The 16,908-nt window shown below is 34.4% G+C and overlaps 1 protein-coding gene across 2 annotated transcripts in view; it reads right to left on the reverse strand.

Moving 5' to 3' along the window:
* The window catches only part of MAP3K5 (mitogen-activated protein kinase kinase kinase 5), a 167,972-nt gene that overhangs the window by 87,344 nt on the left and 63,720 nt on the right, over positions 1 to 16,908 (reverse strand). For both annotated transcript variants that reach the window (XM_016165843.2, XM_016165845.2), the window contains exons 3-7: positions 16,827 to 16,850; positions 11,541 to 11,734; positions 10,649 to 10,817; positions 9,261 to 9,367; positions 6,849 to 7,019 (exon numbers count right to left, since the gene is read on the reverse strand). In XM_016165843.2, coding sequence (XP_016021329.2) covers positions 6,849 to 7,019; positions 9,261 to 9,367; positions 10,649 to 10,817; positions 11,541 to 11,734; positions 16,827 to 16,850 — 665 coding nt within the window. The remainder of the gene's footprint in view (positions 1 to 6,848; positions 7,020 to 9,260; positions 9,368 to 10,648; positions 10,818 to 11,540; positions 11,735 to 16,826; positions 16,851 to 16,908) is intronic.

The raw sequence follows: 16,908 nt of genomic DNA on the forward strand, positions 1-16,908 counted from the left end.
AAAAAAGACCTAATCTGGCAAATGGAAAACAGACATTGGTCTTTATTTGTAGGTTGACTGGTTTGTTACATAACTCTTCCAAAGTAAAGCCGACCCCATTAATAACGTAAAAACTAAATTGTTATCAGGCACACATTACTGTTTGAACAGCACTGTCACTGACGTAAAAGAAAATTAGCTGATAAGGCAAGGCTATCTGTAACTGTCCCAAGTTACTATGGAAAAATGAACATATTAATGCTAAAAACAGACTTAATGCTTTTAATTTCCTGGCTATGAATCTTTTTTGACATTACAAAAGGAGAGACATGATTATGCTAATACAGCATGGGCACATAATTTTCTTTCAAAGTTCTGAAAATGACTTACAACCTCCCCTTAAAAATGAGACTACCATCATCTCTAAAACCAAATATGACTGCAAGCACACAATAGTCATGGTACATGAAATTCAAACAAGGCTTGTGTAAAAAGTATACAGACTCTATAACTTTTCCCTTATTAGCTAAAATATTCAGTTAGATCCAGAAAGAGAAAGAAACTTTTAGAAATACTTTGGGAAAAGAAAATTTTAATTTAGTTAATGTCCATTTTGAATGTAGATAAATATAACAATATGTAAAAAAAACAAAATATTTTCAAATATTATATTCTAGGGCTATAACACCAAGTGCCTACTATTCTAGAACCTTAATTTATAGTGCTTCATTTAATTCTCACAACAGAGGATTCATTCCTCCTAAAGTGATGAGTCTAAACCAACCGTAATAATCTCATCTTTCTTGCCAGTGATTTGTGTAGTATTGGGTTGATGATGAAATATTAGAAGCATAAAGAAATGTCTGTTCCTGCAATGTAGTAAAAACTATACTAGCTCTGACAAAAACAGCTTGGAAATTTTATCAATCACAGGACATCAAGAAATTCACTTAAGTTCTTTGAGTTTCAATTGTCTCAGTTGTAAAATGGGGAGCAAAATGTCCACCCTGCTTACTTTACAAGGTGCTTATAAGCCTCCAATGGTTAAAAACATACAAAAACCTTATGTAAACTCTAAGGTTTAAGGCACTTGTTATTATTTCTGCCCAATGAACAAATACTGTGTATAACAAAATGTTCCAAGTAAGTCGCACCACACATAAATTCAGCAAAACTATTTCATGGTTCTTTTTTAGATTAGGTTAAAATATTGTGGAGATAATCTTGGCAATGAACTTTCCATGGCCCTCCAAGTCATGGACTGCAATATTTCCTTGAGTCATTCCAGTTAAAGCTGTCACTTCAGAAACTCTGTGGCCTTTTTTAAGAATGTAAGTCTAGACTCTTGGGTCATAATATTTCATACTTTGAAAGCTGGATATCCTCCCAGCTTTGTTCTCTCCTCCTGCTCTTTCTTCTACAGTGGCCCCAAATATCCTCTAACTAGCACTTGTGACAGGTACCACTGATACTTTCTTTAATTAGTATTTAATTTATATGAAACAGCTTATGATAAAAAGCTACAATGTTTTAATAACTAAAAGCTAAACTAAGTTTAATTACCTGCTGATCGAAAAGGCATTTTTCAGACCTTGGACTATCGAAATTTAAATATAGAAAAAAAAATAACATTATTTTAGTCATCCACAAGAGCTCTAGTGAACAAAAATAACTACGGAAGTGACAACAGAAAACATCTTATGTTAGAGAACTATTCTTTTTTTATACTTAAATCAGCGAAATGTGTTCATTCAAACCATTCGTCCTGTCCCAGATAAAATTCAACAGTCAAAGTTTATTTTAACAACATATCACAATTCTGCAAACTTAAAAAATCTAAAATATAGATATTTTTCTTATTTTCTATTTTCATATTCTGAATCTCAAGTAAACCTCTCAGAAGACAGACATGCATTAGAGGTTCACTCTGGAAGTAAAAGGTTGCTGTAGTTCAGTACTTGTATCAGATACAATGGTCAGTGTGCAAAACTTTCTCCCTCTAATATGGAGCATGAACACTGAACTCTGTAAAGATGTTAGAAAGGGGAATTGCAAGAAAGACTTCTATGAGCCATTGCAATCACTACTGCTTGAGAGTCTTTTTCTAGTAGGTTGAAGATCTTATCCTTAAATTTCCCCTGGTCAGTGGATCATTGTCTATCGAGCCAACAGAAAATGATTCGAGCCATGGAAAGAAACTGGAAGGAGTGACCATCTGCCACTATATTCCACCCTTACCTTAGCACCGGCATTTGACAAGTGAAAGCTCAGAGGATTATGGCTCAAAAAGATCAGCTGAAACATCCCTTTTGGGAACAATGACTCAAGAAATGAGAAATCCTGGGTAAGTCTGGCCAGATCCTAATAACCTCAGTGAGGCCCTTTGTGTCAGCACCTTGACGAAGTGCTTTTACTTCTCAGCTCTAACAGAAAGTAAGGTTAGAGACGATGCCAACACGCCAACTGGAAGGAATGTGTTTGCTGTACTGTGGGAGCTGGATCAAAACACAAAGAAATATCGAAGTAGCTTTACAATTGTGAAGGCGTGAAAATACACCCATTTTAAAATGGGGGAAAACCCTTTTAGCAACTCCTAGGGCAAATGTATATAATGACAATAATGGCAGGTTATGGATATGTAATCTACACCAAACAGGCATTCTTATATTATGAAATGAACCAGTGAGTGATGCACACGAGATCAGTTCCTAAGGACCCGCCCATTAAAAGGCTTTGAGCTCTAATAGGCTTCCCTGATCTTACTAGAAAATTAGTGGATAGCTTAAAATGAAATCATAAAAATTCTGACATCTTCAATTTGACCTGAAGACCTTGAACACAAAGCTCCTTTGAGAGGCAGTTAATGTTCCTCAACTAAATGGAAACTATAAAAAAGGAGCCAGAATCTGGAAGCACAGAATGTTAAAACAAATATGCAACAGAAAATACTCTGTTCCTTAACTGAACTTTACATGACGTCGAAAGCCCTCAGTAAGTCTAAATTGTTTGGTTTTTAAGTGGGCAAACACTATTTTATTCCTGTGCACGAAGCTTATAAGAGATGTTTTCCATCTAAATTCACTAACCATGAAAATTAACCTTTTAAAGATTATCTATTCATTTCATTATTACCACCATATCTAAGCATTTATACTGCCATAATGCTTCCAAATATCAGATTCTAATCCTTCTACAATTAACAATTTTCTTAAAGTGTGAATCTTCTGGTAATAAAAGGCTGCATAGTGATATTCCTCTTTTGTAACAGAAGAAAAAAACGTGGGTAAGAGAAACCATAAGACTCTTTGGATTGAAGTAAAAATTTATAATACAAATTTAGAAGTCCAAACCAAAGCTTTCCATAAGGATCTAGGAAATCAATGTCCCCAAGTTTTCCTAGTTATAACCCATTATCCCAATTTCAGTTCCTCGTTAAACTGCTAAAATAATATCAGATTTTGAAAGTTAAAATGTGTTTCTCGACCTAAAAAATTTTACAGCTATTACTGAGGAACTTCTGATCAAAGTCAACCTTCTTTAATATATTTTTAAATTAAGGGGTAATTGAAGGATGTTTTAGGAATATTAAGAAGTACAAAAGAATAGTATAAGCCAACACCCCCACATACCCATCACTCAGCTTAAGAAACAAAATGTTTTAAATATTCTTACAGCTGCATGCAAATCACTCCATGGTCCCTTTCCAGTCCTTTCCCACGAGTTGCCATTATACTGAACTTGGAATTTATATTGCTTATTCACACATCTATACCTTTCTTAGATGTGTGATTGTTTTTAAAGTTTCTACAAATGATATTTTACTCTATGTATTCTGTCATTTGCTTATTTTGCTCAACTGTTTTTTTAGACTTTCGTTGTTGTTGAGCCTTCTACAGAGAGAAACTTCAAGAGTTTCTTGAGGGTATGTAACTAAGAGTATAACTAGCTGTCAACTTTCCTTGATGATGCCAACATCTTAAAAATCATAAAAATTTCTACCATAATCAGGAGAGAATTAAGTCTTCCATTTCTTTAACATTCTTGACAACTGATATTGTCAGACTTATAAATTTTTGTTAATCTGAATAGTGTAAAATAGTATATCATTGTTTTAGTATGCAGTAAAGTATCTTTTTATATGTTTCAAAATGTTTATTGGCCATTGTGATTCTATTTTTGTAAATGGCCTTGTTCATAGCCTATGCCCATTTTAATATTTTTTTCTTAAGCATTTTAGGAGTTATGTGTATATATGAGTGTGTGTGTGTGTACACACAGAATACAAATCCTTTATTGGTTACATGGATTGCTCCTTACCTGTGGTTCAGTTTTTCACTTTGTTGATATCTTTTTTTCAATTGTATATTTACCATTTCTAAGTGCTCTAGATTTCTACCTACAGACCCAAGTTTCCATCTGGTATCACTTCCCTTCAACCTAAAGATTTTCTTTTAACATTTCTTGAAGTAAAGGTCTGCTGGCAACAAATTAGCTCATTTTTTGTTTGTTTGTTTAACTTTTTCAATAATTTTATTATGATGTGCTGAGGAATGGTTTTCCTTGTGTTTATCTTGCTTGGATTTTGCCCACCTTCCTATATCTGTGGGCTGTTTTTGTTTGTTTGTTTAATCAAATTTGGATAATATTTGGTCACTAATTCTTCAAATATTTTTCGTTATATCACCTCTCTTCTCTCCTTCTCAGATTGTTCAATGTCATTCCACAGGTCACTGGAAATTCATTTCTTTCTCAATCGTTTTCTTTCCTCTACTCCAATATGAAAGCTTTCTAATAACTTGTTTTCAAGTTGTTTTTTTTTTTTTAATTCTTTCTTGTATCGTGTCCAATCTGCTGTGAATGCCATCTGATGGAATTTGTGTTCAGTTCCAGAATTTCCATTTGGTTCTTTTTCAGTTTATAGATATATCTCATAATTATTCACATTTTGACCCATAATATCCATCCTTTTCAGCTGTCCCCTAAACATATTTTTCTGTAATTTCAATGTCCTTTTCTGATAATTCCAAAATCTATATTGCCTATGGGTCTATTTTTATTGACTGATTTTTTTTCTTGATTATGGATCACACTTTCCTATTCACAAATCTAGTAGTTTCTGATGGTGTACTAGACATTTTAGATTATGTTATAGAGAGTTTAGATTTTGCTATCCTCACAAGAATAGCTTTGTTACAATAGGCAAAAAAATTATTAGTGGTTTACCTTGATCATGTAGAGTCTCGGTTTTAGGTTTTATTAGGGTTGCTCTGTTTTGGTTTTGCTCTTAATTTTGGTGTACTTCATTAGTTCTGAAATACAGTATTTTATTCCTAAGCCTTGGTCCTTTTGGAGTTCAGTGGAAAGCTCAGACTATTTATCAAGCCCCTCTAATTTGGTGAGATTCAAACTCTAAACTGTCTCTCTCGCATTGAGCAGCTGCTAAAATCTCTGTTCAGCTCTTTCAGTCTCCTAGCTGCTATTTTCTGCCTGGCTCCTTTGAGTTTTACCCCACACATGCACATTTCAGAAGTCAGCTAAGAACTGAAGGGGAGTTCATAAACAGATTTTGAAGTGCTCTCTCAACAGCTCCTTCATTTAGTGGGTATCCTCCTCAATTTTCAAGCACTCTGGAAGCCTCGACCTGACACCTCAGGCCAGTAAAACTGATTTTCTTTTTGAGTTGTATATATCCCATGCCCTCCAGACCAGGGAGTGCCCCCAAGGGAAAAGCCATTTACTATAGATCTTAGCTAAAGTGGTACCCTTTATCCAAGGATCAAAACCTCTCTAGTTTATGTCTACTTTTAGTCACTACTTGGTGTTTTCAAACTTTTAAAAGTGTTTCTTTATTCCAACATTTGTCAGTGTTATTGACAAGAGCGTCAGTGCAACAGAACCTACTCTGCCATTATCCAAACCCAGAGAACCCTGATGAGCAGAAGCAAACTTTAATGTTTTAATGTACTCTACTTTCCCAATTTTTCATGGTATTTCTAAGCCTTCTTTAAGAAATTCTTTCTTATCCTAAAGTCCTAAATAATTTGTGTATTGTATTCTAAAAGTATTTTTCTTATATTTTAGTCTTTAATTCACTTGGATTTCATTTTTTTGTGCATAGCTTAAAGCAGGGATCCAATTTTATTTTTACAAGCTGATACACCAATTTTCTCAGCACCATTATCGAAGTCTGTCTTTTCCCCTCTGGTTCAGGGTTCCCCCACTCTGTCTTAAGTGTAGTCTCATGTATACCTCCGTCTGTTCTGGGCTTTCCTTTCTGTGCCAGTGTTTTTATTTGTCTATTTGTCTATGCCTATACTCATACTGAACTGTCTTAATTACTACATCTTTACAGTGTGTCTTGTTATATGGTAAAATAAGTCCCTCCACCTTGTTCTCCAAATTGCATTGCTTAGTCGTGGCCCATGATTTTTCAAATAAATTTTAGAATCAATGTGTCAAATTACAGAGAAAGCTCTGCTGGGGAAAATTTATATCTTTAAAAATATCAAATCTTCTCATCCATAAACTCAGTATATTTTTCCATTCATTGAGATCTTCTTTCATGTCTTTCTATAAAACTTTATAAATTTTCCACAAAATTATATTTATTATATTACATATTATACTTTAAATATCAATTTAAAATGATTTTCTTAAATTATCTTTTCATCCGATTTACCCTAATTGACTGTCATATTAAATGAATTGTGTTGAAAATTTACTAAAGCTATAAATTTTAAAATTTATTTAATAATACATACTCTAAATATAACACACGATCTAAATATAATAACATTGAATGCTCTGATTTGCAAACAATTTTTTATATCACGGGTTTATCAAGTTAAGTATCTTATCTATATACTCACCAAAAAGCTCCATGGTCTCTACTTTCGGTGTCCATGAAATTAGAATCCAAAAACATATCTTTGTAGATTCGACCAACTAGGCAATACATATCTGAAGCAACTTGCCCTTCACTTTCCACCAGCGGAATCATAATATCAAGAGCTTTTGCTCTATCTCCTGGGAGATTTCTCCTATGATAGGGGAAGGAAACATTTTGTTTTAATATAGACTACAGTAGCAAAATAGGCCAATTATCTTTTTAAAACTGTGGTTAATATATTGATTCACATTACTGAAGCTTAAAAGGATAAAAACAATTAGATTTTTAGAGTCCTCTGTAAACTGCCCTAAGACCTTTTGTTTTCATCCTATTTATGTCTCCTGGGTCTAAGAGGATCTCTTTTGAGTTGTTTTTCTGATAATGGTGATGGATTTGTACTTACTCATCTACAGTCTTTCCAATTTCCTTGCAGTTCACATGCAAATTCAAATTGGTGGAGTGAGATTAGGAATACAGTCAGTGGGTGGCCTTGAATTGGACAGTTAACGAATCCAAACAGGGACAAAACCCTGAGCAAATTAATTCATAGACAATAGCAACAAACCAACTTTAACCCAATTATTGCCTAATATCTTCAAGTGACAAATTATCTAAGTAAGCTGCTTTATGAAGCTTATTTTAAAACAGCAAGTATGTACAGACTCTTAAAACTAGATAATAATTCTCTTAAGGGTTATTTCTTGGACCTTGAAAACACTATGCTAAGTGAAAGAAGCCAGTCACAACCTGCATACTGTATGACTCCATTTATTTAAAAAGTCCAGAATAGGCAAATCTATAGAGACCAAAAGTTGATTAGTAGTTGCCTCGGTCTGAGGGGTTTGGGGAGGAAGAGAGAAAGTGATTGATAATGGGCTAGGGTTTCTTTTTTGGGGTGATGAAAATGTTCTAAAATTTATTGTGTTGATGGTCACACAATTCTGATAATATATTAAAAACCACTGAACTGTACATCATAAATGGGTGAATTGTATGAAATATGAATTATACTTTAATAAAGCCATCATAAAAAAGTTATTTCTATTCTCAATTACTTTAAATCTTTCTATGTAATTCTTGAGTTTAGAATAACACTTCATACAAATATGCTTATCAATTCATTATACTCTATTTTAGAAAAGGTAAAGATGAAACATAAAGAAAAATATAGGAGGCTCTTATGGACTTTCATTTTTCATTTCAAAATAGAACTTATTTCATTCCATCTTTCAAAAAGAACTTATTTGAAAATTAGTTGGAGCAGGTAATCTCTGGAGGTCTCGTCTCATTCTGCTCAATCTAAAGAAAAAGGTGTTTAATAAATGGGGAGATAAAATATACTTTTATTGTACATTTATTGATAAAGTTAACAAATTCCATGGTTTGTGTGGATAAAGAAGGAAAGAAACAATCCCTGGTTGAATAGCACGCTGACTTTTTTCTTTGTAGACAGAGGCAGGAGAACTTACTGATGAAGAACACAAATGTCAGCATCAGATTGATCTGGGTTTGAGCCTCAGTTTTTCAACATGCTAACTATGAGCCACGAAAAAAAGTTACTCAATCTTTCTAGGCTTCGGTTTCCCCATTTGTAAAATAATGAAGCCTTAAGTGACACATGCTAAGTGCTCAACAGATGTGATGTCCCCTTCATTTTTCTTTGCATCATTCTCTTCAGCTATAGTAATTACATATATATTCAACTCTCCACCATGGAAGAGGACAGCATGACTAATTAAGCTTTGGACAATTCAGTGTTATAGGCCTCCCCATGGCCAGAGCAGGGATGGCCCTCCATGGTGACTCTGGGTAGAAAGTGGCCCTGAAGTGTATGATATGAGATGGACAGAAGGCATAAATGAAGAACTGGAAGCAGCAGTGTTAGTCCTGGTCCTAGATTCAAGGACATATGATCTAAAATGCGGCCAAAAGAATTTCGATTATAATTAAATTATAAATTAAATGATGGTGTTCAAAGCAGTCCCAGTGAACATATTCTCTGTTTAAAATATGTTCACCTAGATATAACTACCCTTATTCTACTTTCGTCAATTTCAACATGAATAATAATGGTGTTGAGGATGTTTGCTTAGAGATAACATCATATTAATATAATTTAAAAATTCTAAAAATATATAAATAGCAGATACAAATTTTGACAGAGAAGAAAAATAATTTTAAGGATTTAAATATATAAACAGTGAGGACAAAAAATTCAGAAAAAAATTAGAATATATGCTTTCTATATTTTATATGGTTGAAGCAGAAATGTTAATATTATATTCTAGTAAGGAGTGGTTGCAGTGTTATAGCAAAAACACGCCCTAGAAAGAATATGCAAATTAAAAAATAATTTATTGGCACACTACAAATGGGAAATTTTTCTTCTTACCTATTCAGTGCAAATGCATAATGAAACTTCACATGATGATGGGAGGCCAAATCAAAGGTTGGCAGCTTTTCTAAAGTCTCTACCAACTTCACAATAGAATCATAGTCCTTTCAAACAAGAGAAGAGCACAGAATTGAACAATTAGGAGAAAACTCTGATGATGAAATGCTTTTTGACAACTAGATATCTGAATCTGAGTAGGGCATTAAAAAAACAACTAAAATCCAAAAAGTACTTTGAAAAATTTAGAGCCAAGAAGAAACTCTCATTATTTTTTTTTTAAATAAAGAGTTTGGACTATATAAAAACATTAGAAATATAAAGTTACCACAGCTGACCAGAAAAACAATAAAACACCTAGCATATAATGCTATATTGTCTAAATATGGGTGGTTTACTTCTCCATGGAGCCAGATTCCTGATATGCAGTGTCCTATCAATTGTTTTCAGGGAAATCATTTCCAAAGTACCAAGGATATGGAGCAACTGACTGAATTTCTCTTGTAAGCAACAAAACAATTTGTTTCAACATGAGTAAGTGACTCTAATCATGAGATCCTAAGTGCCACATCTCTCCACGTGTGAGTCTCTGTTGTTCACATGAAACTTTACTCAGGCCTAAAGGCCGGGAGTAAGAAACCAGAAGCCACTTTTTACTATAAAAATCTAATAGCAAATTCCTAACTCAAAGAAAGTTTCATTCTACTCACCATATTCTTAAAATTTTTAAGACATGTCCATAAAAATAACATAGGATGTTCGTGTGTTTTACATTATATGTCTTAAAAGTAATTTTACAGGGATGTGAAGTACAGGATAGGGAATATAGTTTAATGACACTAGAACAACTGTGTGGAGAATCACTTTGTAGGTTATATAAATGCCTAATCACTATAATATACAGCTGAAACCAATATAATATTGTATATCAACTGTAATTTAAAAAATTTTTATTTTTATAATTCATTGCATGTTTCTTGCTTCTAGCTAGTTACATCTTGAACACAATTTCAACGTAGATATGTACATAAAGCTCTAAAAATTTTTGCTATTTGCCAAAACAAAGCTTTCACTTATTGACTGACAAGTGTCCCTGAAGCTAACAGAATAGACCAGACTATCCCATGGGTTAGCTATACACACAGATTTTTCTTTTTGTTCTTTTGGAGGAAAAGGCAGACCTTTACCATTCAAGTCTTTCACATCACTGAGTAACTCATAGAAGTCTACTTCATTCATCATACAATCTTGGGACAGAAAACGTAGGAGAGTCAAAAAAATATTACGTATACTAACGTGAATAACTTAGAAGTTTACTGACATTTGATGTTAACACTCCTTTAAACCTCCAATATGCTATATGAAAAAGATTTTAAGCATCTTCTCACCTGAATGTCCCTGTAGGAAAGTAACAGATTTATGACAATATCTGCTGTCAAGACTTCAGTATTATCTACTCGCTGCCGAATTCTTGCCAATTCAGCTGCCAGTTCTTTACCAGTGTATAGATTACGAGCTTTCCGGATATCATTGAGTATAGATTCCCGGAAATATTGGCTAGTGAGAAAACACACATTTCAAAGAGTTAATATTAGAAAGGATTTAAATGAAAAGCAATAATTTTATAAGGAAATAAATGACATCTGCAGCATTAGTAGCTTTCAATTCATTAAGATACATAGAATGAATAACTCATATTACTAGCATTATTAAGAAATTTGTGAGTCTTATATTTCTTTTAACATTGCTTTGCTTCAGAAAGAATTAAAGGTAGATAAGTTTTTGAAGAACCTGTAATGTACCACTTAAAATGCCCAAACTTTATTTTTCATTTTATAGTTTTGAGTATAAGTTGTTCTAAATAAATTAGGTGTGCCTATCATTTGAACATAATATAATCTTTACCTTCCAACTCAGCATCATCATTTAATAACATAAATGATTGCTCTTAAATATAATGTTCTCAGCAAATTTTGCAGACTTCTCACCCTTACACTAGAAGTCCCTAGACATTTACTTGGATAATGTTTCTGAACTTGAACATACTTTTAGCACTCCCATCACTAGAATACAGTTAGTAGATTTTTTTTCCCTGAAAATAAGTGAAAAAAATGTAACATTTAGACGAGGTGGCATCTATTTTATCCACTTAAGAGTATATCACACATTTTTCCCCCTGGTTTTGACTGTGTACTATGTCTAAGAAACATCTGATCAGGTGTGCCAATAAAGTAGAATAACATTTCACATTCATCACCAAATGGCATTATTAAACTTTACCTGGAACTTGCTTGTGCCACCTTCAGAAGCTGAATGAAACGATCCACAAGAGGTAAGCAGATGGGTCCGAGAAGCAGCTCGAAGTTCGGCTGCATGAGCTCTGTCAACCCCTTCATGAAGCTGCTGTCACAGCAGTAGACCTTGTTATGTGGAGTCACCATGTATGGAACAAACGTGTAGTTCCCAGTGCACATCTGTGGGGAAAGGAGGCACCAGGGCTGGTGAGCTAGCCTGCAGACTCCACTCTAACATAATCCCAAGTCTTAGTTCTGCGAGTCATTTTAAATAATACTGAATGTGAGAGGAAAAAGAAAAACTTCATTTCTTATTTATGACCTATGAAAATGGAAATTTCCTCTAATTCCTTAATTGTGTACTTCAAATAATTTGGACTTACAGATGATACAAAAAATAGCATGGCACAGTTTCCATCAATCAATTAAATGTTTACTTGCCATTTTTCATATTGTAAATATTTAGAACATGGCATTTAGCCTTCAGGGAACTTAAAATTTAGTCAGAGAGACACAGAATACATACACGAAAGTAATAAGGGCCAACATTTAAGGGCTGCCCATGTGACAGGCTCTGCTGTAACTGATGTCAGAACAAAGCTGCTCCCCTCTAGGACACTCTATCTCAGTCATGGCTCCATTAGTCTCCCAGTTACTAAAACCACAGACCTAGAATTTATCCTTTATACTTCCATTTCCTTTACCTCTCATACCCTATCAAAGTCCAGTCTATTCTACCTCCAAAATACATTTGTATTTGTCCACTTCCTTCCATCTTCTCACCAGCACTATAGACCATGCCACCAACATATCTGGCTTGAACCACTGTAACTGACTTTTGCCTAGTCGCCCTGCTTCCACTCTTGCTCTGCAATCTATTCTCTACCTGGATCAAAGTGATCGTTTAACATCTGATATCAGATCACTTCCCTCAGCTGCTTAAAGCCCCTTCCCTTGCTCCTGGAGGAAGATGAAAAAAAAAAAAAAAATCACTACTGCCTACAAGGCCCTGACTATCCAGCCCTTGCCTCTCTCTTGCACCTCAGCCCATGCTATTTTCCACTCACTCTTCATGACCTTCTGCCAGTTCCTAATGATGACAAGTGAGGGTACATTATTGCAAACAAAATGACAGCTGCGAAGAAGAAAGGGGAAATTGGACTGGGCAGGCCTGAATAATAAGCAAGTCTGACCAGAGCTTGGGGCTCAGGGATGGGAAGTGAATGCAAAGCTAAGGATTTTAAACTATATATGCTGAACAGTGGGACTCATGTAAGGATTCAGAGCGGGAAACATAAGCAAGGCTGTGCATTCTGACACTATGGGCAAAAAACAGATGGACTGAACAAGAAAGAAACAAGATTTGAGGAAATGAGGCAGGAAACTACAAAGCATGACCAGATCTACAACAGTAGCGACAGACACACATACTTGATGTCAAAAAGAATCACGACCTGCCCACTGGTTACACTTATTGAGAGAGAGAGGAAGGAGTTAAAAGTGACTTCACAGTCTTAAACAGGGCTTCCTAAAAAATAGTGACATCATTAACAAAAATAATTTAGAAAGTAGAACCAGCCTTAATTATTTATGAACATATTGGACCCTGGGGCATAGGTAATGAATCAAATGGAACATGACTTCCGGTTAAAATATGAGAACTTAAAGAAGCTGAGGTTTGATTTAGGGTAGTAGGGTGAAATGTTCACATTTAGAGAGGTCGGGATTTTAGGGAAGTGGGTCACCCAAAGTGGAAATACCCAAAGAGAGTTGGAAATATGTGATTGGCACATGAAAGAGTTATTTGATAGGGTTGAATCTAAGGAAACAGGAGAACCCTCTAAGAGAAAAACCATACAGAAAGAAAAATGTGGAGCCCTTAAAACTAGGACAAGATATGTGGAAAACTCTATCACTCTTCTAGGGCACTCATGGAGTCCATATTATCAGTTCTTAGCCATATTGGCATTATGGAGAACAACACAGCACTTCTCTTGACCCTTGGAAGTAAGATAATGAGAACATTTATTCACTAGTATGTGCCAGGGGACCATTAGTCATTAGTTCACAACAACCCACTGAAGAAGGTGCTATTGTCTCCATTTTACAGGTAAGGAAACAGGTAAGGCTTTCAGAGGTCGCACAGCTGGCCTGTTCTGTGCTTGGGACTCCAGCCCAGGGACTCTTTCTCTAGAGGGTATGTCATTATCCCTAGGGGGCTGGACACCCTCCCTAGTGGCTTTTACATGCTGGCACACCAACCCTTTGCCCTAGGTCAACTTCATGAATTGTACACAAGCCAAGTTGCTGTCACAGCAAACGGATGAGACGTGACAAGTGCCCTTACAGACAGACTTAATTATTTATGAACATTTCACTCTAAGGTGCTTCTTGTGTGTGAGGTAATGAAGCAGAAACTGGACCTGACTTTCATTTAAAGTATGAGAAGATGTTCCAGAGGTTGAGGTTTGATTTTAAAATCAAGAACATGAAATTGTTCCTTTCTCAAGTTCTCCTTCATGGAACAACAATTAGAAGACCAGTCAAGAAGCAGGAAAATGAACACATCCTGCTTCTAAAATGTTACCAATATCCCATAGCATGTCAACCAATTCCATCTTTACTCAAGCCACTGCCTAGGCAAAAAAGAAAGGCATATATATCAAACATCTGCTTTCCAGACTTTTAGAGCTTAAACTATGCATGGGTTATAAAAGAAACAAATACTCCTGTTTTAGCTAAGCACTGTAACTCAAAATTACAAAAGAAAATGCTCTAAATTTTCTAAGGCACAAAATAAAACCGAATAGATGAAAAGTCAATAAACTAGAAAAGCACTATGAAGAGTTTCAGAATATTACTTTTCTGCTGCTAAAGTTCTGTGTCCTCAGAACCTTTAATATTACATGTCTTTGTGAATAAAACATGAAAGATGCATTATTATTGAAATACTGGGTGTTGGGGAATAATACATCTGCATAAAACTAATTCTGGGAGAGAATGACTATCAGATGTCTGGATGTGTGCTGAGGAGTAGAGGGGCAAAGAGAGAAAAATAAGAGTCATAAAGCAGCAGAGAAAAACAGATTCCTGAAACTGTCTGTCAAACCCCATTGAATAAGACTTCAGAACACTTGTTGAAAATACCTAGCATGCTAATGTTTTCCTAAGTTCCTGGCCTCACTGCACCTTTTGGAATCTCTTCCCTAGGTTTCTGTGACAATAATTTTTTTTTTAACCATTTCCTATTGTTGACGAGGCTGAGAAACTGCAGGAGGCACATGGACACTACCAGGCCTGAGCCAAGAAATTGCCCAGTGACCATGCAATGGGGAGAAAGTATAAGGGTTGGTTGTAGGACATCGTGTTTTTTAAAAAGATACAAACTTTGAAGTAAAGCACTTTTTCAAAATCTTGAAAACCAATAAGATGGGAACATTTATTTCCCACGTTGGCTCACATATAACTTAGAAATATTATCACTGCAATTTGTTTACAGATTGCTACCAAACCCTGAGTTTAAATAACTAATAATCCAAAGCAAAATAAAAACAACTGCTGTGTGATCAAGAACAGACACTTCAAGTATAACCACTGCCTCTTATTAATAACATATTAATTAGAAAGAAGGCCATATCTCCTTAAATTTCAAAACACTAAGGCATGGTCATAAAATAACAATGCTGATCTTTCTGGGCCATGGCTGTTTCCATAGCTCTAAAAACCCATAGCTCAAAATGTACTCTTGTTTTAATTATCATCAGTCACTTTTTTTTTTTTTAAATATTACCAATTCTGGTTTCATTTTTTAAATCTACATATAGGTGAACATAAGAGTGTGTCAAACATGAATGATGCTTCTGGGGAAAATGCTCTCAGCATTGAAACATATTGAAATATATACTCAAATACTCAACTTTTGATAAGAACACCCAGCATGTGAAACTCAGCAGCTTACGCAAGTCAATGGCAACTTATTCATAACATGTAACATCCAGTCATCTTGTAAATCTGCTTCTCCACACAACCAAACTATCACAAGGCATGATTAGCCCTTTCCTACCTATCAGGTCTCAGGTAAATGTTATTTCCTCTAAAAGACCTTCCATGACCACTTGTTATAATGGTTACTCACTCTTCAGCACGATGCTTTATGCTAATTTTCTAATTGGTTTGTTCGCTTACTTATTTACTGATCTTTTCCCCAACTGGACTCCGGCACTTCTCATTTGTTGTCTCACGGAACAGTTACAAAACATGGTTGTTTCCATTTTCAACCCCCACAGTGAATCGTTTGTGGCACCAAGCCCAAAGCCTGGCACACGGTATGTGTTTGATCGATATTTGTTTAATAAAATCTATTACACTGAACTGTTATATGAGAGAATAATTGCTTGTGTCTTGTTGAGATGAAAAGGGGGAGTTTATAATGACAATATTATTTATGCTACAATGACTTTCTGACCTAACTATAAGTTTTTAAATTTCTGATCTAAGAAAAAACTACCAATTGTACTTTTAATGTTATCATCTTAAACTGACATCATGTGCAGACTTTTACGCAGTATTATATTTCCACTCCAAGCAGGAGAGATACATTCTTTAAGGTTTTCAAATACTGGCTTACCTTACAAATTAAAAAATACAACTACTGGCTTGATTCCTCTGTATGTTACAATATTTCTTCATTCATTAAAAAAATTTTAATTTATTTTGATCACTTTTTAACTTTTGTGTAATTCTGTATAAAGGGTAGGTATTCTGTAGTGTGCTCTCAAAGGCAGATACCAGACAGGAACTTAAATCAATCTCTACAGATAAATTGGTAGTAGATGGATAATGTATATATACATATACCTATATATGTGTGTATATGTATACTTACAACTTGCACATGTAGTGTATATATGTATAGATATCTATGTGTGTAAATATACATATATATACACATATATGTGTGTATCTGTGTATATTTATATGCTGCTTTAGTGTCATTTATAATTCCACAAAATTGAATATACTTTGGAAAATTTTTCTAAAAACATAATTATGTATTAAAAAAAAGGTATCAGTGTCATCTCCCATTAGTATGAATAAAATTTCACTATAAGAAAATATTTACATAAATGACCAAATTTATGTCAATACAAAACTCCAAAGAAGAAAAATAGAGATAAAATTAAATTTTGTGGAGATGAAAAGATACTAGAGATTAGTTGATGGAAAACAAAAGATAAAAAAAAATTTTGAAAAGATTAAGTAAAATACTCACAGTATTCTTCTGGCAAATGATTTCCTGAAAAATGAGAAAAGAAAAAAGTAAAGAAGTCAATACAAAATTAATTCAATAAATT

This window comes from Rousettus aegyptiacus, unplaced genomic scaffold (genome assembly GCF_014176215.1).
Source record: "Rousettus aegyptiacus isolate mRouAeg1 unplaced genomic scaffold, mRouAeg1.p scaffold_m13_p_1, whole genome shotgun sequence".
Lineage (NCBI taxonomy): Eukaryota > Metazoa > Chordata > Mammalia > Chiroptera > Pteropodidae > Rousettus > Rousettus aegyptiacus.